The 21,056-nt window shown below is 35.5% G+C and overlaps 1 protein-coding gene across 2 annotated transcripts; it reads left to right on the top strand.

Moving 5' to 3' along the window:
* Window positions 1-7,303: 7,303 nt before the first annotated feature.
* On the top strand, window positions 7,304-20,458 carry sytl3 (synaptotagmin-like 3). Of its 2 annotated transcripts, none has more exons than XM_081379486.1 (16): window positions 7,304-7,436; window positions 9,685-9,905; window positions 10,129-10,344; window positions 12,078-12,145; window positions 12,678-12,732; window positions 12,835-12,901; window positions 12,984-13,056; window positions 13,184-13,302; window positions 14,745-14,876; window positions 15,897-16,060; window positions 16,206-16,305; window positions 17,229-17,399; window positions 18,421-18,511; window positions 18,884-18,971; window positions 19,623-19,813; window positions 20,054-20,458. In XM_081379486.1, the coding sequence occupies exons 2-16, from the start codon at window positions 9,757-9,759 to the stop codon at window positions 20,146-20,148; spliced, it is 1,779 nt and encodes a 592-aa protein (XP_081235612.1). In that variant the 5' UTR covers window positions 7,304-7,436; window positions 9,685-9,756; the 3' UTR covers window positions 20,149-20,458. The 2 variants fall into 2 exon arrangements, with proteins under 2 accessions (XP_081235612.1, XP_081235613.1); XM_081379487.1 differs by having other exon boundaries at window positions 18,424-18,511; window positions 20,054-20,242.
* The last annotated feature ends 598 nt before the right edge of the window (window positions 20,459-21,056 follow it).

The raw sequence follows: 21,056 nt of genomic DNA on the forward strand, positions 1-21,056 counted from the left end.
CTACAAACTGATAACGGTCAGATAAGTATGATTTGAACCATGCTAGTGCAATTCCCCTAATGTCAACATAATTTTCTAATTTATTTAAAAGAATGTTGTGGTCGATGGTACCAAATGCAGCACTAAGATCAAGAAACACTAATAGCGAGATACAAACACGATCGGATGATAAGAGCAAATCATTTGTGACCCTAATGAGAGCTGTCTCAGTATGGTACGGTCTAAATTCTGACTGGAAATCCCCGCAGATACCATTTCTTTCTAAAAAGGAACATAGTTGTGAGGATACTGCCTTTTCAATATCTTTGACAGAAAAGGTATATTCGAGATTGGCCTGTAATTGACTAATTCTGTAGGATCAAGTTGTATTTTTTAACAAGCGGTTTAATCATAGCCAGCTTAAAAGTTTTTGGTACGTATCCTAATGACAAAGATTAATTAATGAAATTAAGAAGAGGATCTAAGACCTCTGGTACCCCTTTTCCACCAAGGCAGAGCTGGTGCTGGTTCGGAGCCAGAGCCTAGTTTCAAATCGGTTCTTTGTTTTTCCACCGCCAAAGCACCAGCTCCGAACCAGTAAAACTGGTTCTTAAGTAGCACCAAATCATTGCAGGGTCTAAACGGAGCCAAGAAAGAACCGCTTGCGTCAGAGGCTGGGGGCGGGGTTACCGTGACCAACAAGACGAATAGAAACTTGTGACCGCCATTTTTAAATAGCAGCTAGTCGAGCTAATAGCGGCTTGATTATAATATCCGTCTATGTAACTTACGGCGAGCTGCACGAACGCGTTGGATTCCGATGTATTTTTGCAAACCCATGAGCATCCATAGTATTGCAACGTCCGTTATTGTTGATGGCTTGTTCGAGATGCATCGGAGCGGCGAGGACCGATCGGAGCTGCGGGAGTGTTTGGAGAGCATACGACTCCTTGTGCTTTTAGATCGCTATCGCAGTGCTTTGATGTCATGTGGCGATCGATCTGCGAGAAGCCGATGCATCTCGAACAAGCCTGGCGTGTTTGTGTTTGGCGCTACCGCACTAGCGGTTGCTGGGCAACATGAGACGTATACAGTGACGTAAGATCTGGCTCTGTTGTGGCTCTCTAGCCGGTGGAAAGGCAAACCGGTTCTTAGTAAGCTCGTCAGTCGAACCAACTCTGAACCAGCTCTGGCTCTGGCTCTGAACCAGCACCCGGTTCTTGTTGGTGGAAAAGGGGTATGGGAGCATTTCTTTCAGTAGCTTATTCAGAATAGGGTCTAACATACATGTTGTCGATTTAGATGATTTAACAGGTTTAGAAAATTCTTCCTCTCCTATAGCAACGAATGAATCAAATTTTTCCTTAGGGAGACTACAGTGCACTCCCTGATGCGATACTGTAGTAGACGGTTGCATAGTTATAATTTTCTCCCTGATATTATCAATTTTATAAGTGAAGAAATTAAGAAAGTCATTACTGCTGTGTTGCTTGGAAACTTCGGTGCTTGAAGCTTTATTATTCGTTAGTTTAGTTACTGTTTCAAATAAATACCTAGGGTTTTGTTTATTTTCTTCTAATAGGGTTGAACCATAATCAGATCTTGCCGTTTTTAAGGCCTCTCTGTATGCAATCAAGCTCTCCTTCCATGAAATGTGAAATACCTCTAGTTTTGTTTTCTTCCAGTTACGTTCCATTTTTCTGGCTGCTCTCTTAAGGGTCCGAGTGTGCTCGTTGTACCACGGCGTTGGACTATTTTCTTTAATCTTCTTTAAGCGCAAAAGAGCAACTGTGTCTAAAGTGCTGGAAAAGAGAGAGTAAAAGTTTCTGTCACAATATCGAATTCTTCTAAGCCATCTGGGATGCTGAGATGATGAAATTGATCAGGAAGATTATTAATAAAGCAATCTTTAGTGACAGAAGTGATAGGTCTAACATATTTGTAACATGGAGTCGGCTTTGCAGCCTTGGCTAAATGTTTACACGAGAATAGATAATAATCTGAGATGTCATCGCTCTGCTGCAGTATTTCAACGGCATAAACATTGATTCCATGTGATAATATTAGATCTAGAGTATGATTACGACAATGAGTAGGTCCTGAAATGTGTTGTCTAACTCCAGTAGAGTTAAGAATGTCTTTAAATGCCAATCCCAATGCATCTTTTTCGTTATCTACATGTATATTAAAATCACCAACAATTAAGACTTTATCTCCAGCCAGTACTAACTCTGATAGAAAGTCAGCAAATTCTTTGATACAGTCTGTATGGTGCCCTGGTGGCCTGTATACTGTAGCCAGGACAAATCTCAAACGTGATTTATCATTTACACTATATATTGTTACATTAAGCACCAACACTTCAAAAGAATTATATTTGAAACTAGACTTCTTAGTAATTTTGAAAATATTACTATAAATTACAGCAACAGGGGGAGGCCCTTTGCCTTTCAGACGAGGCTCATATTTATAACAGTAATCTTGCGGGGTGGACTCATTTAAAGTAATGTAATCGTCTGGTTTTAGCCAGGTTTCTGTCAAACACAGCACATCTAGGTTATAGTCTGTAATCATATCATTAACAATAAGTGCTTTTGAAGTAAGGGATTGAATATTCAGCAACCCAAGCTTTATCATTTGCTCATTTGTATTATATCTGTTTTTTATTTGTTGAACATCAATTAAATTTTTAACCTTAGATGGGTTTGGAAGTTTTTTGTATTTCTTAATTCGGGGAACATACACAGTCTCTATATGATGATATCTAGGTGAAAGAGGCTCTATGTGATGGGATTTATCTGACCTTGGTGACGTGAGACGGCTAGCAGACAGTAGGTTTAGCCAGTCTGTCTGCTTCCTGACCCTCAGGTCTGTTTGAGCTGCAATTCATGTTTGAGCTCTAAGACCATGTGCCATATTACATGGAGTCAGTGACTTCTATGCTCGCTTTCGTCATGTTGGCTTTTATTCTCGTGTTAGACTCATTCACTAAATGAACAGCCAATCAGAGTGACCTCTCTCACCGATGAGCCTGACGCTGATTCAACATGCTGAATCGGGCGAACTCCCATCGACGTGAGTCTGACTAGAGCTGACATGTGGAACACGAGTGTGACAGACGCTCACGGACAGCCAACCATCGGCTTGGTGTGTCACGGCACTAAAACATCCCAAACCTAATCCTAACCCTCATCTTTACACATAATCTCACCCGACCTCCAACCCTAAATTCGAACCCCTACCCTTAATAGTATTTCTAGTTTGATCTGCCAATCTCAATGATCAGTCCAGATCCTGAAACTGGATTCATGAAACATTCTAAAGAATACAATTATTCTTGACTGCTATATTCTTCTTGTTTTCTCATTTAAGAGTAAAGTTAAGAATAGTTTGTATTCCCAAAAACATGTCCTAAGAATGTTCTTATCTTTTTTTCTTAAGATTGTCCTAAAGACAAAACCTTTGAATTCCTGAAATTAATGTTCTTAAAAATAATCACAAATAATCTCTTAAAGATAGGATAACCTCCAACAATCCCCAAAGGTTTGTTTAATGAATTTATTGGATTATTTATTCTAATATTTTACAGATATGAGCACATGAGTAAACTGAATTGACACCAATGATCGATAATGTGAACAATGATCGGCCATGAATGAGTTTTTGCTGAATTCTACAAAAAATTTGTCAAATAGGGATGTCAGTTATTATTTTACAATGATGACACAATTTTCAGAAGCATTCAACTTATGAAAGCGTTCATACAAAGATGGAAGCAAATTAACCCTTTCACGCATAGTGGTCACTACAGTGGACAGCTATTAAAAAAGCATTTTCTTGAATTTGCACGGGTTTTTATGGCAAAGTTGCACATCAATCTCTTCATTGGACCCTGGTGCATCTTCCTATAAATTGCAACCAAGTGGCAAGCCTTTGTGTTTCGATTTTTTCCCCCTCCAAACCAAGATGGCCAAGGGTCAGTCAGACATGCCAAGTTGCTCCAGAATATCCACCCATTCCTTCTATCCTAGGAGACTCTTGTAGGTAAAAAAATATTGCAGCATAAAGAAATATATCTAATGAGTCATATCACAGTAAAATTTTCCAAGTTTTGATTTTAGATTGAGAGAAAACTGATTAATCACATGTCCACTGTAGTGGACGTCATGCATGCAATGGCTCTATTTCAGCTACAATTCATAATTATAATGTGAATATTGTTTTTGAAATTTAAAACTTAAAAACTTAATATGCATTGACTTTTTCTACTGTAAATAAATGTATTTGTATTATTAGAATGTAATTTTCATTGACATCGAAAAAAAGTCATGTGATTACATAATGTATGACACTTGTAATGCATTACTTTACTTGTTAGATCAAAAAGTAATCTGATTTTATAATGCATGTTATTGTAATGCCTTTTTTTACTAATAACATCAAAAAGTAATCTGATTACGTAATGCATGTTACTTTTAATGCGTTTCTTTACTCATAACATCAAAAAAGTAATCTGATTACATAATGCATGTTACTTGTAATGCGTTTCCTTTCTCATAACATCAAAAAGTAATCTGATTATGTAATGTGCGTTATTGTAATGCGTTTTTTTACTCATAACATCAAAAAGTAATCTGATTCCGTAATGCATGTTACTTGTAATGCGTTTCTTTACTCGTTACATAAAAAAGTAATCTGATTAGGTAATGCACAATACTTGTAGTTAATTACTTGTTAGATCAAAAAGTAATCTGATTAGGTAATGCATGTTACTTGTAACACATTACTTTACTTGTAACATCAAAAAAGTAATCTGAATGGGTTATGCATGTTACTTGTAATGCATTACCCCCAACACTGATCATTTCAGATGAGATTGAAAAAACGTATCGCTAGGTTTTCTCAGAGGAGGGCTATGACAGAAATGTGCATGTCCATCTTGAACATAATCAGAATTATCAGCTAATAAGGGTAAATCTCCATACTCTGGTGCACTGGAGGGAGCATCTGAGTGGTTTCCACAGTTGTACCTTGACAGGCTGTAGAAAATTCTGATGGAATCACGTCCTCATGTTCTGATATCATAGATACGCGAAGTGCAACTTTGTATGAAGTTGTATGAAGCCATTGCAATATTTTGCATTTATATTTTTTGTATATATTTTATAGTTTTCACATTATTTGATATAATTGCATTGATTAGTTTGTTAAATTCACATACTTTATCTGTTTGATTATTGTCTTATATTTAATACAGTATATCTTCAGTTTAAACCAACTGCATGCTGTCCACTCAAGTGGACATCTGAAGATCTCTTTGAAAAATTTGTAAAAAAATAAAATAAAAATCAATTCTTGTTTTTCATGCCCTAAGAGCAATAAAAACACATAGGAAAAAAATCCTGACTGAGGTTATCATAATTCATGCATGAAAGGGTTAATTCAACAGAACACAGATAAAAACACGACAGAGTGCCAGACTCCCGTTAAGCCAGTCTCAACGGAAAGTGTGCATGCTTATTGTATATGATTATGACTGTTATCTGTAGTCAGCACAAAACACTGTCTTTGAGGTGTTTTTCTTTGAGAAGAACCATCATCAATCAGTTAATAGCAAAGCCTGTTGTTTTCTTGTTAAGAACAAAAATAACATGTTCTTCAGAAAAGTTCTTAAGAATTTCTGACAAATTGCACAACCTTTTTAGAATTTATCTTAAGAAATTTTTTAAGTTCTTAAGAAATGTTTTGTGAATCCAGACCCAGATCACAGAGCAGCTCAGCTCCAGTTGAGTTTGCACCTCCCATAATTTTTTTTCAAAAACCATGTTTTGCCATGTTTTGTGGTTCACTGCAGTTTTAAAGAGAAAATACTCCGCAATGGGGTTGACTTATGAATTTGCACATGGTTTGTCTTAAAGCATATTAAAAACACCGGATAGACATATTAGTGGAGCGGCTAAGTGCTTATGTTTGGCAGAATCGTTCAGTTTATGATACAAGCGTGAAAATTGGCATGAGCAGTCTCCATGGGTCACTTGACAAGAAAATTGTCCGAGCCACTTGAAATTTCAAGATGACCTTAGTGGAGCAATTAGGCTTAAGAAATAATTTAGTTGGTGACACAAGCATGAAAATTGGCATGAGCAGTCTCTGTGGGTCACTTGACAATAAGCCACCTACAGCTACTTGAAATTTCAAGATGGCGGCCATTTTTCAAGATGGCCACCACCTTAGTGGAGCAATTAGGCTTAAGAAATCATTTAGTTGGTGATACAAGCATGAAAATTGCCATGAGCCTAATTGCTCTACTAAGGTGGTGGCCATCTTGAAAAATGGCCGCCATCTTGAAATTTCAAGTAGCTGTGGGTGGCTTATTGTCTAGTGACCATCAGAGACTGCTCATGCCAATGTTCATGTTTGTATCACCAAATAAACCACTATATCACTTAACTGCTCCACTAAGGTGTCGGCCATCTTGAAAAATGGCCGCCATCTTGAAATTTCAAGTAACTGTTGGTGGCTTATTGTCTAGTGACCATCAGAGACTGCTCATGCCAATTTTCATGCTTGTATCACCAAATAAACCACTATATCACTTAACTGCTCCACTAAGGTGTCGGCCATCTTGAAAAATGGCCGCCATCTTGAAATTTCAAGTAGCTGTGGGTGGCTTATTGTCTAGTGACCATCAGAGACTGCTCATGCCAATTTTCATGCTTGTATCACCAAATAAACCACTATATCACTTAACTGCTCCACTAAGGTGTCGGCCATCTTGAAAAATGAAAAATCTTGAAATTTCAAGTGGCTCGGACAATTTTCTTGTCAAGTGACCCATGGAGACTGCTCATGCCAATTTTCACGCTTGTATCATAAACTGAACGATTATATCACTTAGATATACTATATACCACTATATAGACAAAATTAAATTTTGATTTTTACCAGAGGGGGACTTTAATATTTGAAACCAAAAATCAAACGTCACAATCAAAATTAGAAGTTATGAACAAGCAGGAAACTTTTTGCTGTCAAGTGAAAAGAAAACCATAAAACAGGAAATGATATCACAGAGAGGACCCCTGTAGACCTTCATGTTTGTATTTAAAGGCTAGTAGGTCAAAGTCAAAAATGGAACTGATTAAGATCATCAAGGTAAAAAGCATGTTAGAAAAATTCTAAATGAAATGCTGCAATCTTCAGTAATCATAATCTGGTTTTATTATTTAATTTATTGCATGTTCAGCTTCAAACTATCTCTTTAAAGATGAGAATCAAATTGTGGCCTTGCACAGCACTCTTGAAATGAAGTTACTGTCGTGCTCATTTATTTAAGTTTCACAGACCTGTCATCATCATGTGAACAGGAAGGAAGTGGAAAATGACGACCAGCGTTGAGTCTTTATATAGGGTTGAGATTGCAGATCTTTGAGCTGTCACATCTCACCAGCTGGAAGGTAAGCTTGCATGCAATATTTTATCATGAAAAATCAATGTAGCGATTATTATTACAAGCAGTTTTATCAGAGCTGCAAAATATAGGTTGAGTAAAGTTTATAATGTATGTTAGCAGCAAGGTATGAAGTGTTTTAGAGAAGAACATGGATGTTAGTAAACATTTTAATTTTGTAAGATCTAAATAATATTGCTGTCTTACTACTTTGAGCTTGCCATGAAGACAATGTATTTTTAGGGCTGCAAATGTTAATGTGTCCAAAGACATTACTTAAATGTGGAATATGTTAAAAACAGTGGTTTTACCAAATTTGACAACATTAATATTTCATTCTGCTTAAAGATTATTTAGAAAACCGTGAGCTTAATTGATTGTAAAACTATAATAACAGTCAGAACAAAAATCAGTCATCATATTTGGGGGTCCTTAATTTAAAACCCTCTGTGATTTTAAGGGATGCATGTAGCTCAGTTGAACCAATTGGACCATTCACTGTGGATCAGTTTAGTTTTGTTTGTCTAGTGTTTGGCAATTCAAATAAAGGGATGCCAAACTTAAGGACATTCGATCTATGTGAACCAGGTTGTCCACTCTTCTCACAACTATGTACATATACTTGTGGCATTTGTTACACAAACCCTTTCCTGGAAGTGGCTCTCGCAGCAAAAGCCTTTGACGTTGAGCTGTCGAGGCCAGACATTGTGGGTTCCCGCTTAACCCCATCCATTGCATGACAAGCGCAGTTCACCAGATATGAGTGCAACGAAGTGACTTCACGTAAATGAGCTCATGAAGAGTGTGGGAAATGACAGCAGACTCTTCCCACACTCCTCTGAATTCCGTGTAGGGTCTATTGACTCAGTTTCATCGTCGCTGGGTCGTCCCACACATTGTCAGAATGACATAATTTCAAAAATTTGCTTTTTGATTTGGCTTTTGGTTTTGTCATCTGTTGTGTTTTAACTAGGGCTGATAATCTATTACCATTTCATTGATATAATGATTAATTAGAAAAAAAATACAATATGTTTTATCAATCCAGCTAACAGGGAAAGTTTAAAGTTATAAACAAACATTCTTCCAGGAACATTAATAGAATGTTCATTCAAAGTTTATCTGGTCTTTAATTATGTTCTCAAAATATTAGTACAAAAACATTATTTATACATCCTTATATACATTGCAAAATGATTAAATGGAATGTTTCCAGAATGTTCTCATAGGCTAATCAAGAAAAACGTTTAAAAAAACTGGAGGTTTTGAACGTTTTGAGAACGTTCAGAAATTACGTTTTTTTTATAACCTAATGGGAATGTTAGCAAAACATTAGTAGACCGTAGTAGACCGTTAGTATACTGTAGTAGACGTGACCGTAGTAGACATTAGAAGATTGTACTTGACCATTAGTAGACTGTAGTAGACATTAGTAAACATTAGTAAACAAAGATCATAGTATACTATTGATAGACTATAGTAGAATGTTAGTAGACTGTAGTAGACAGACGTTAGTATACTGTAGTAGACTGTAGTAGTGTTTGGGTTATTAGAATAAGTTGACATGTAATTGCAAAATTACTTACAGTCAGTAGAATGTGTGTTGGCAGACCATCAAAATAAAGTGTTTATTAAACAGACAGTCTACTAATGCTCTAATGACAGTTAGTTAGTTAATATGTAGTGGCAAAGCTACTTATAGTTGAATGTCTAAAGTGGACAATCGAAATAAAGTGTTATCTTGAATAAATATTACAAAAAGTGGCTTTAGTCAATATAATCCTGCCGTTTATTGAAATAAACTAATATCATTGAACATAACTCGCTTATCCAACTTATTTTGCAATGCAGAACTATGTTATTAGCAAGCTTTCTGATTCATTAGCCGCTATAGGGAAATAGCGAATCATTATGTCTTTACGAAGGTGTGTTTCGCACAGTCAAACTATTTTTACATTTATTTTGTGCTGCCTGTATTGGTGCGCCCCATTAAGCGTTAGGAATAGACAATGTTTTATTATATTTTCACTGTACTTTATGTCGCCTACTAGTCAAATTGTTACGTTTTCTCATGAGAATGGGTTAGCAGCAGCTTGATCTGCACTGACTGTGAACTCACAAAAATATACCTTTTTAAGCATTTGTTTTAAATAAAATTAATTGTACTAAATTGAACATATTATTATACATTTATTAAACACGTTAATCGATGGAAAGCCAAATAAAAACACCACCATATTTTGGTCATTGAACAGTTTTTCAGAATCTAAGCAGAGTGGTGTCTTCTGAACCGAACTGAACTGAACTGAACTGAACTGTGAACTGAAATGAAACTCGAAGAGGAAAACTGGGAAAACCGACACTATCAACTCTGCCCTATGGACCTCGGATTGTTCCAGGCTCTGGAGAGAGAACGAGTCCTGGAGGTTCTTCAGAGAGACAAAGCACTTCGAACCATTGAAGCAGACAGAATCAGGTCCGAAAATGGTTCTGCCGAACGTCCTAATTCTTCCCTATGTTCCCAGACGGCAACATAGTGTCGGCCCAGATCCGGGCCACATCTGGTACACGTGGATTCCACGCGTGTGGGCCGGATCTGGGCCGACACTATGTTGCTGTCTGGGAACGTTCTTGTATTTATTTAAAAATGCATTGTACTATGAAAAAATAACATTTCAAACTACTTTTTTTTTTTTTAGGAGGCTAAAGGTAGAACTTCAAGGTGTCTATCATCAGGGTGCCAAGACCATTACTCGTCCATATGGTCAGAGATCGTGTGCGAGATGTCAGCGACCTCTAGGGAAGTTCTGGGACTGTGGTTCAGTGTGCTGTGGATGCAGTCACCGCATCTGTAACCGCTGTCGGGTCGTCCGGTCCGCAAGAGAGTGGAAGTGCACAATGTGTCATGCATTCAGGTAAAAACAAAACATCACTCATGGCTTTATATAATACCTTCGAATCTAATTTGAATCTAATTTGAATCTCCCTGCCAAATTACGGTATCACTCCCGTTGTTAAAGTCCTAATCCTAATCCTAAACCTAATGGGGATTTAAGACTTTAAAAAATCACATTTGCCAAGTGCAAAGGCTTTCTAGCTTTAATATTAGGCTACTATAGCAACATTTTAGTCAAGGACAGTGTTTCCAGTCACATTTGACACATTAACCTACGAACTTCCTGAACTGGCTCTACAGAGTAGGCTAAAGGTATGATGATATATATATACTTCAAATGTTTTATGAAGTAATATTATTCAATTCTCTGCCATGTGTATTTTGCTCATAGCTTTAGATTTAGAGTTGTAGAAGCGAAAGGTTTGTTTATGGTCCGACAAATACTTGAATGGGCCACATAAGTGTTTCTAGCTGAGGATATACGTTACGTCATTGACCATTTTCCTTACTTCTGACGCCCCTCTGCTGGCTCTGGCTCTGAATATGTGTCAGAAATTACATTCATTATTAAACCAATTTCAAAGCTTTAGTAACACTTTACAGTAAGTTTAATTGTTAACATTAGTTAATGCAACCCAAAAAAAAAATATATACAGCATTTATCAACCTTTATATGTTAGTTAAAGGAATAGTTCACTTAAAAATTTAAATTCTGTCATCATTTACTCACTCTCAAGTTGTTTCAAATCTGTATTCATTTCTTTCTTCTGTCGGAAACCAAACAGTTGATGGACCCTATTGACTTACTATTGAAGTCAATGGGGTCCGTCAACTGTCTGGTTACCGACATTCTTCAGAATATCTTCCTTTGTGTTCAACAGAAGAAAGAAACTCATACAGGTTTGAAACAACTTGAGTGAGAGTATATTGGCACTTTTCCATTAGCTACCAGTAGCAGCTCAACTCGACTCGACTCAACTTGCCTCGTCTCGGCTCGGCTCGCTTTTCGCTCCGTTTTCCATTGCAGATAGTACCGCCACAATAGTAACGTTACCGGGTCGTGATAGCGACACCGCAGGAAACTGCCGTGACTTAATCTTCTACGCGACACACCCCCGCTACCCACAAACACAGGACAATGGAGGAAATCGAGTGTATGCAGTTTTTGGATGTTTTTGTTTTTGTTTTTGGTGTTTTTATTCAGGATACTCCGTCTGGCGCGTGCAATGATGACGCAGTGAATAGTGACGATTCTCTCTGACCAATCAGCAGTCTGCCGTGTTTTCACGTCACATTTTAGTATCGCCTCAGCTTGCTTAGAACCTCGCAGGAGGTGGTACGAAAAAAAGTACCTGGAAACAGGTACAACTTTTACACAGTGGAAAACCAAACAAAGCCGAGTCGAGTCGAGGCGAGCCAAGGCGAGCTGGTACTGTGTAGTGGAAAAGCGCCATATGATGACAGACTTTTAATTTTTAAGTGAACTATTCCTTTAATAAAATGTTCATTTTAGTTCACAGTATATTAACTGATGTTAACAGTTTTATGTGTTTGGTCAATTCTGAGATTAACACCAGCCAAGATTAATAAATGCTGTGAAAGTATTGTTCATTGCTAGTTCATGTTAACTAATGTAGTTAACTAATATTACCAAATGAAACCTTATTGTAAAGTGTTGCTAAATCTTTAGATAGATGACATAAGGACAAATGAGGGGGTTTTTTTTAAATCTTTTTTTTTTTTTTTTTTCAGGGAATTTAAGATCAAATCTGGTGAATGGTTTATGGAGCAGCAAGCAAAGAAATTTACGGATGTCAAAGGTTTGTCTGCTTTAATTAGCCAAGAGAAACAATTATTGATGATAATTGTGTTGAAAAAACTGAATTTACACTGACTTACAATGAAATATATAAGCACTGAACACTTTTTCACGGCTCACTGTAATGTCACACGACTTGTTTTTACACATTATTTCCTGAACTGGGGTTTGTGAAGTTTTTGGTGAAACTGCAGGGGTTTGTCAGTTGATGAAAAGCTAATAATGAATCACTTCATAATAATTTACAATTTAAATAAATAATTTTAAAATAAAAACTATTAAAATAAATCAATTAAGCTATTAAAAAAGATAATATATTTTATTAACCAGCATCAGAGAACTGTGAACATATAAATGTTTTGTTAAATTATTTAAATTTTAACTTAATATTTCAGGACATGTACATCAGGTAAACGTGGGAATTTCTCATGTACTATAAATATAAGCAATCTACGTTCACAATACATATATTTTTGCATGATGATTTCAAATGTCAATATTAATACATGAATGCTGTCTTTTTGTGTTTCCAGAAAACAGTCATGAGACCACCGGAGACAAACTATTACAGTCTTATCAACGGCTCAGGTTGGAGAACATTATAATAACCTCCTTTGCTTCACGACAATTCTTTAATCTGTTTTTAATCAATCATTTTAATGTGTTATTAATTTTGTTATTTGGTTTTAGCTTCATTGCAGTCGTGCCTCCAACTCCTCCTCCCTTTAAAGTGGTCCCATCATTTAACAGATCAGAGGTGAAAAGAATAATATGTATTTTTTTTTTTTTTTCTGTTTCTTCATCACCTTATAATTTGTTTGTGTGCATTTGCCATATAGGATCCCAAAATGTCAAAGCCATTTACTAAATCTATGGAGAACCTCATGATGTCTGTCAGTGCTCACATAAAAAGTAAGAGAACAAAACTAGAACCTTTTCATGGTAATTGTTCAATGTAATAACATTGTAATAACTCAGAGATCCCAAAAAGTGTCTACAACTGCCTGATCCAGATGTTGTTGTCTTTTCCTGATGCTAGAGCTCTCCAAGTCTCAGAATGATTTGAGTGTGGAAGCCGGTCAGCTGACTGTGGATTACGGGCGCATTAACTCGAGACGCAAGAGTCTTTCAGAGGGCGCCCTCGACAGAGCCTGCAATGTAAGAGATGGACGTTTTCATAAACTGTTTTTTTTTTTTTTTAAATGTTTTATTGAATTGAATTGAATTGAATTGATGTCAAGACATCAACAGCAATGAGTCAGTTCTCCTCTGGCCTCTGAATGAAGATCTAAATTAAGATCGACTAAGCAACTCGTTTCTATAAAGTTCTTGATAAATACCATAGATTTCCTGCCAATCAGGTTTAACTAGGGCAGAACTGTGCAGTCAATGGCATTCTTAGTTGTAAAATAAATTGAACGAAACCTTTGAACTTTTGAAGTCTCTTATCAAGGCTGCATTTATTTGATTAAAATGTGTTCAGTATTCTACGATGTAATTTACTCATGTGTTCAAAGCTGTATTTTCAACATCATTACTCCTGTCTTCAGTGTCACATGATCCTTCAGAAATCATTTGGTGCTCAATTACTAATAATAGTTCTTACAGTTTTCAATGTAGAGAACTATTTATATTCTTAATATTTTTGTAGAAACTTTACTAGAATTCTTTGGTGAATAGAAAGAGTGAAAGAACAGAATTAGTTTTAAAAAAAAATATCCCAAACTTTTGAATGGTAGTAGACATTAATTTAATTTAATTTTAAATTATTGTGTGTGTATGCACAAGCATGTTTCTAAACTAAATGCAATCCTGCAGTGGGAATGTGTGTGAAGATTTTGAAGAAAAAAAAGAAGAAAATCAGCATAACTTCATGTGTAAACACAATTCACTTTCAGGTCAAAATGGACCAAATGCAAAATGTGTAACAATTAAGTTTAAAAGGTTAATATATGTATATATATATGTATATATATATATATATATATATATGTATATATATATATATATATATACTGTTATTTACCTCTTCTTGGTCAAAACGGACCTGAATGCGGAATTAGGAGGGTTTAAGACACATTTTATTTTATAACATTATAAATGTTTTACTGTCACTGAATAAAAGTATTATTATTATTATTATTATTTCTTTTTCTTTTTTTACCTAGCTTAGTTAATCACGTTTCCATTAAAAATATTATAAATTCATAATAATATTAAGCAGCACAACTGTTTTCAGCATTGGTAATCATAATAAATGTTTTTTGAGCAGCAAATCAAAAATATTAGAATGATTTCTGAAGGATCATCTGACACTGAAGACTGGAGTAACGATGCTGAAAATTCAGCTTTGATCACAGGAATAAATTACATTTTAAAATATATTAAAATAGAAAACAGTTATTTTAAATTGTAATGATATTTCACAATATTGCTGTTTTACTGTATTCTCATCAAGTGCAGCCTTGGTGAACAGAAGAGACTTCATTCAAATGTTCAGAGGTTTTCAAATGTTCTTTCGATTCATTTGACATCTAATGACCCTGACTAAATGTTTGGCATTAGTGTGACGTGTTCTAACTGATATTGTTCCCTCACAGCTGTCCAAAGCTCCCAGTCTTCCCGATCTTTCCCAGAACACCAAATCCTCGGAGCAGTACGCATCATCAAGCACTGTTTACCTGACAGATGACGATGTTTCATATACATCCGCATACAGCGATGAGCACAGGGTGTGTATTCACATACGGTTTCTGTTTAATCTGATAACAAGTGCAAAACCTTCTGTAAAAAAAAAAAAAAAACCTGTAGTCTGCAAAAGTCTGCAAGATAGCCTTTTATGGCATCAACGTTTAATAGATTACAGGCTTATGTTGAAAATGTTTTATATATATATATATATATATATATATATATATATATATATATATATATATATATATATATATATATATATATATATATATATATATATATATATATATATATATATATATATATATAAAATATATACAGTGCTATGCATAAGTTTAGACACCCATGCTAAAGTTGACTAAAAAGAGGAATAAAAAATCATCTTTTGGAAATTGAACTTAATGCCTTAATTTAAAAAAATTAGGAAAAATCCAACCTTTAAGGACACCAATTTTCTTTGTGAATGAATAATGTATCGTAAATAAATAAATGTTCTTCCTTAAAATACAGGGTGCATAAGTTTGGACACCCCTATGTTAAATTCCCATAGAGGCAGGCAGATTTTTATTTTTAAAGGCCAGTTACTTCATGGATCCAGGATACTATGCATCCTGATAAAGTTCCCTTGGCCTTTGGAATTAAAATAGCCCCACATCATCACATAGCCTTCACCATACCTAGAGATTGGCATGGAGTACTTTCCATAAGATCATCTCTCAATGCAAATCAAACCAGCTATTAGGCTAACTGAAATAAAACCATGCCAATCTCTAGGTATGGTGAAGGCTATGTGATGATGTGGGGCTATTTTAATTCCAAAGGCCAAGGGAACTTTATTTATTTACGATACATTATTCATTCACAAAGAGAATATTTGTCCTTAAAGGTTGGATTTTTCCTAATTTTTTAAATTAAGGCATTAAGTTCAATTTCCAAAAGATGATTTTTTATTCCTCTTTTTAGTCAACTTTAGCATGGGTGTCTAAACTTATGCATAGCACTGTATATATTAAAATTTAAATGAAATATGAATTCATTCCAAGACATGTTTTGTACAGGACAGCAACAGCAGCACAGGAATGGATTGTGGGTTCTTTGAAAACAGCGTGACTGGAGAAATAGAGGTTGCCTTTGGGTACAACAACAGGACGTCCTGTTTGGAGATAACTATCAAAGCCTGCAGAAATCTGATGTTTGGAGATATGAAAAAGAAATGTCATCCGTAAGTTGTTTTGATAGAGTGTGGGTTTGCTGTTTATTACAATAAATGTTTGCATAATAATGTTAGGAGAACATCGTTGCTGTAACATATTTTGCTCATATACAGTTGGTCTGACAAGAAATGTTGTATCTTTCTGAACAAACAGATATGTAAAGGTCCGTTTGCTTCCGAAGAAATGTCACAATAATAAGATGAAAACAACAGTCAAGAGGGGAAATAACCCGGTTTACAATGAAACATTTACAGTGAGTATTTACAAGCAGTAAAAAGTTACTAGTGAACTTTGTTTAAAAACAACAACAAAAAAATCAACAATGAAAGTGTTATATTTGTATCATCGAGATACTAAATAGTTGTATTATTACTTTGAATTGGTTTCTATTTTTTTACACTTTTTTATTGTAATCTTAGTTAAAGTTTTAGTAATTTAGTTCTGTATTTTTGTCATTTTTTTGTATTCTTTTTTAAATATGCCTATATAGTTTTTTTTTTATAATTCTGTATTTTAGTTTTAGGATTTTTTTAGTACATCAAATTAAACTAACTGAAAATTAGACATTTTGCCAACTACTTAAAAAAAGTATGTTAAGTTTATATGTTGTTATTTATTTTATTTCAGTTAATGTTTATTTTATTTCAGGAATCAAAAATGTTTTTGTTTTATTTTTAGTTAACTATAATGACCCTGCAAGGGGTGAGATAAACAAACATAATTGGTTAGAGTTAAAAAAAAATGTTTTTAGTGAAGTCAAGTTTACAAACAGATACTGAGTGGGCAAAATATTTTTTGTTAAAGTTCACAACCAATCACAGTAATTAAAAAACCTTTGCCCTGAATGATTTGTGGTCAGCCATCTTGTGTCAAACTGTCAGTACTGCAGTTCATTGTTCTCATTGGTTGTTGTGTTGGTAAATTAAAAATGTTAAAGTTGCAGTTAAAAATTATTCACTATTTAATTGTGACATTTAACATATATTAAATCTTTTTTTTTTTTTATTAAGTATTGTTATTATTTGAACATAAATACAAATACATTGCATATTTTTAAAGTGGCCTGCCTGGTTATGGATTGAGGTTTGTAATGAGGTTTATGAGTAGAGATGCAGGTGTTGTGTTTGCAGTGTGCACTTGAGTGCAGTGGTCCTCATGCAGGTGTTGTGTTTGCAGTGTGCACTTGAGTGTGAGCAGCTGGTCAGCAGTGTGGTTCAGGTCTCAGTCTGGCACTCCAGAGGACTCAAGCGCAAGCTCTTTCTGGGTGAGACTTTCCTCCATCTGGCAGACTTCAGTCTGGAGAACACACACACTCAGCGCTCGGTCTGGAACTCACTCAGCCCAAAGGTAAGATCAGTCAAACTCATCTGATCTCATTACAGCTTTATCAAATATTTTGTTTACATATATATATATATAGAGAGAGAGAGAGAGAGAGAGAGAGAGAGAGAGAGAGAGAGAGAGAGAGAGAGAGAGAGAGAGAGAGAGAGAGGAGAGAGGGAGAGAGAGAGAGAGAGAGAGAGAGAGAGAGAGAGAGAGAGAGAACATATATATAAAGTACAGTTGCTGTATTAAATTCTAAGTTATTTATACTTTTTTATATTAAGATGAAAAAAATGTTATAGCTTATTAAAAAAAGTGGAAATTGCTTAAATTAAGGTTAAAAATAAAGGTAAAAAGTTAGTGACAATTATTTCAGAGTCAATCCTATACCTTTTTTCCCAATGAAATTGCTAATAGGCTCTGTTATGAAATGAAATGAAATGAAATTACTCATCAGATTATAGCATAAGTGAAATCACTGTATTAAATAAAAAGTGTAAAAATGTTATAGAAGTTTAATTTTGCTGTGAAGCAAATGTACTAAACTAAACATTTTTTTATGCAAAATATAAATTTTACTAAATAATTTGGACTCAAAAATCGCTAGAAAATGAAATCCATATGCCTAACCAATTTTGAGAGTTTAAGTATTTCAATTATACTTAATTTATGATGATTAAAAAATGTAATGGGGAGAGAAAAATTATTAAATTAAATGAAACAATAAGTTAATAAATATTCAAGTATCAGGAGAGTAGATCAGGAGCAGTAAATATTGCAGATGCTTGAATAACTGACCCAATTGAAACCATGGGAGCAAATTATTGTCCTCAAAACTGAAGTTAGCACATCGGTTGAACCGAACTTGTGGGAGTGCATTATAATGGTGAAGTAATGAGCAATGTCTATGCTAATGTTAAAGCCATCAAAAACAAGTAAAAGGAAGAAAAAATAGATTAGCAGGAAGTGTAAAGAACAAATCAACATGATCATGCAAACATCTGCTCATGTTCTGAGGTGAATGATCTGATCTATTCTTTCACAGCAGAGACATTCACTAGGTGGCGATGTGGAGCTGTTCACTTCAGATCACCTGCTGCTTAAAGCACAACTACAGTTCCTGACACACACTAACGGTACGAGACTGTCTCACACACACACTGGGACTCTGGGCTTTTCTGCCAGAACAGACTGTGTGTGGATTAGAGAATGACAAATATACTGTCTTTCCTGCTGAAAACAAACAAACAAACAAAAACAAACAGCTAAAACCAGCTTCTTTTTTAGCTGATCCGGCTGGTCAAGCTGGGACACCAGTTGAACACCAGCTTGACCCGGCAGGAAGACCAGCTTAGCTTAGGCTGGTTTTAGCTGTTTACTTCAGCAGGGTTTTATGAGCTTTTCATGTCATTTATCTTCCAATGCTCATTATAAATACTCTTATCAAATATAACTTGGCCTATTTCATAATGAAAACACTTGTAATTAATCTATCTATAACGTTACAGACATTCTGATGGGATCTGCAGGACAGCTCAAAGTTGTCATCACTGATGCGTGGAAGCTCTCCGTCTCAAAAACAGCTTACATCGAGGGGTGAGTCGACAATATAGAACAATGTGTAAAGTTGGCACAAATAAACATAAAATATTAAATTTCACTGCAAATTATGAAAGATTTCCACCTTTATTAATCATTAGAAAGACATTCAGTTAGTATCCTGTCTCCGATTCCTGGACATTGCTAACCAAATCATTAACTTTGCTAAGGTACATGTAAACAGGATTCTTTTTATTCCGCATCATTTTCAGCTAAGTTGTTATTTAATGTAAAAAAAAAAAAAAAACATGTTTTCAGCCACTTTTGATTGGTTTAATGCAGGGTTCCTCAAACTCGGTCCTGGAGGGCCACTGTCCTGCACAGTTTAGCTCCAACCCTGATCAAACACACCTAGCTGTGAGTTTCCAGTGATGCTGAAGACATTGATTAGCTTGCTCAGGTGTGTTTGATCAGTGTTGGAGCTAAACTGTGCAGGACAGCGGCCCTCCAGGACCGAGTTTGAGGAACCCTGGTTTAATGCGTCCTTCTGGAATGAAAGTATGAATTTATGTAAAAAATAAATAAATAAAAAACACAAATTTTGATTGGTACTGTATGGATATGTATCTGTTGTCTCCTCTCCACAAGGATATATTAGTCATGTTGGCATTTGATGTCAGTTGCAGTAATAGTGTGTGTTCTCCCCAGGATTCTTCATCTTCCTGGAGAGAGAGAGCTGGTGCAGAGAACTGCACTGAAGAAGACCGAGTCTCTCCAGATGAGCTTCAGCAGAGTCTCACTTCAGGAGCTCCAGCAGGCCAACCTGCAGATCAACCTGTGGGAGAAACACACCTTCAGCCTCGCTGACCGCTTACTGAGATCAGCACGGCTGGCCGGCGGTGAGTCACACGCATTTTTCCAGTCATTTTGATCTTACAAAAACAAATAAATTTGATATGGTAGTGCACGTTCACATGATCTCAAGATTCCAGTTATATCATCTTATGTTTGATGTCAGCATTTGAGTTTCTTTGTATCTAGAAATGAGCACCAGTAGACTTCTCTAAAAATACTCTGTCTGCGCACACACACACACACAAGATGGGCTTGTATGTCACTCTGTCTGCTTGTTTCAGCAGAATCCTCATGGCAACGCCTCCAGCAGATGCCAGGAGAGTGGCATGACTTCGTTCTTCCACTTCATGCAACTGTCAGCACAAACATGAGGTCATAACTGAAGAACGTGGATCCTTTCCATCGACCCACGGATCCTGGCAAGTGGCAGTTGTGCTCACAAGAGGCCACAGAATCCTATGAACAGGCTCTCATTCCCATTTCTTGCATCCTATTTCATCAGACATGAACAGTTTTGATGTTTTATTTCATGTAAAAAAAAAGTATAAATTATTTCATAAATTAATAAACTGAATATATCTACAAAGATGGTGTGCGGTACAGTATTATACGCTGAACTTCTTAAATAAGACACCCAGATTTGTTGCTCATAAATCTTTATTTCTAATATAATAAACACCTTTTGGGGGAAAATAAATAAATCCAGTTGTTGTGAAGCTCAATGATACTTATATTACTACTGCTTTATACAATAACAACTCTTTTCTGTTTTACACATATAGGCTTTTCACACGTCATATTGTTAACCAGGGGTCAACTAGTTCTTACAATGAGTTAGTAACTTGTATACCATTGTTATCACGATTCAGTGACATAATCCAGGTTGGGTTGATGTGTGAGCACAAAAGATATTTTGAAGAATGTTGGTCCCCATTGACTTCCATAGTATCGGGGACGAAAATACTATGGAAGTCGATGGGGACCAAAACTGGAAACCAACATTGTTGTTGGTAGTGTGAAAAGCTTATTTGTATATGTCGTCAATAATATTTAAAACACAAGCATTCAAATAGCTGCGAGTGATTAAACCAGCTGATTTTGATAATGGAAACTCAATTAAAGAATTAACAGTGACTAAGTTAGCAATAATAAGCATCATTTGGAGGAAACAAATACATTTAAGCCCTAGTAACTTGCCAAGTAGCAAGAAGAAAAAAAGATGCGACAAATAATAATAATAATAATAATACTTTCCTATTTTTATGAAAGTGGCACTGCATGGTTACA

The sequence above is a fragment of the Scardinius erythrophthalmus genome, assembly GCF_964197995.2.
Source record: "Scardinius erythrophthalmus genome assembly, chromosome: 11".
NCBI classification, from domain to species: Eukaryota; Metazoa; Chordata; class Actinopteri; order Cypriniformes; family Leuciscidae; genus Scardinius; species Scardinius erythrophthalmus.

Excerpts from the sequence above, each read along its gene's own strand:
- sytl3 (XM_081379486.1), top strand. The coding sequence starts at position 9,757 with ATGAAACTCGAAGAGGAAAACTGGGAAAACCGACACTATCAACTCTGC. Across the intron at positions 10,345-12,077 it reads ACAATGTGTCATGCATTCAG|GGAATTTAAGATCAAATCTG; the intron begins GTAAAAACAAAA and ends TTTTTTTTTCAG. Across the intron at positions 16,306-17,228 it reads TTTACAATGAAACATTTACA|TGTGCACTTGAGTGTGAGCA; the intron begins GTGAGTATTTAC and ends TTGTGTTTGCAG.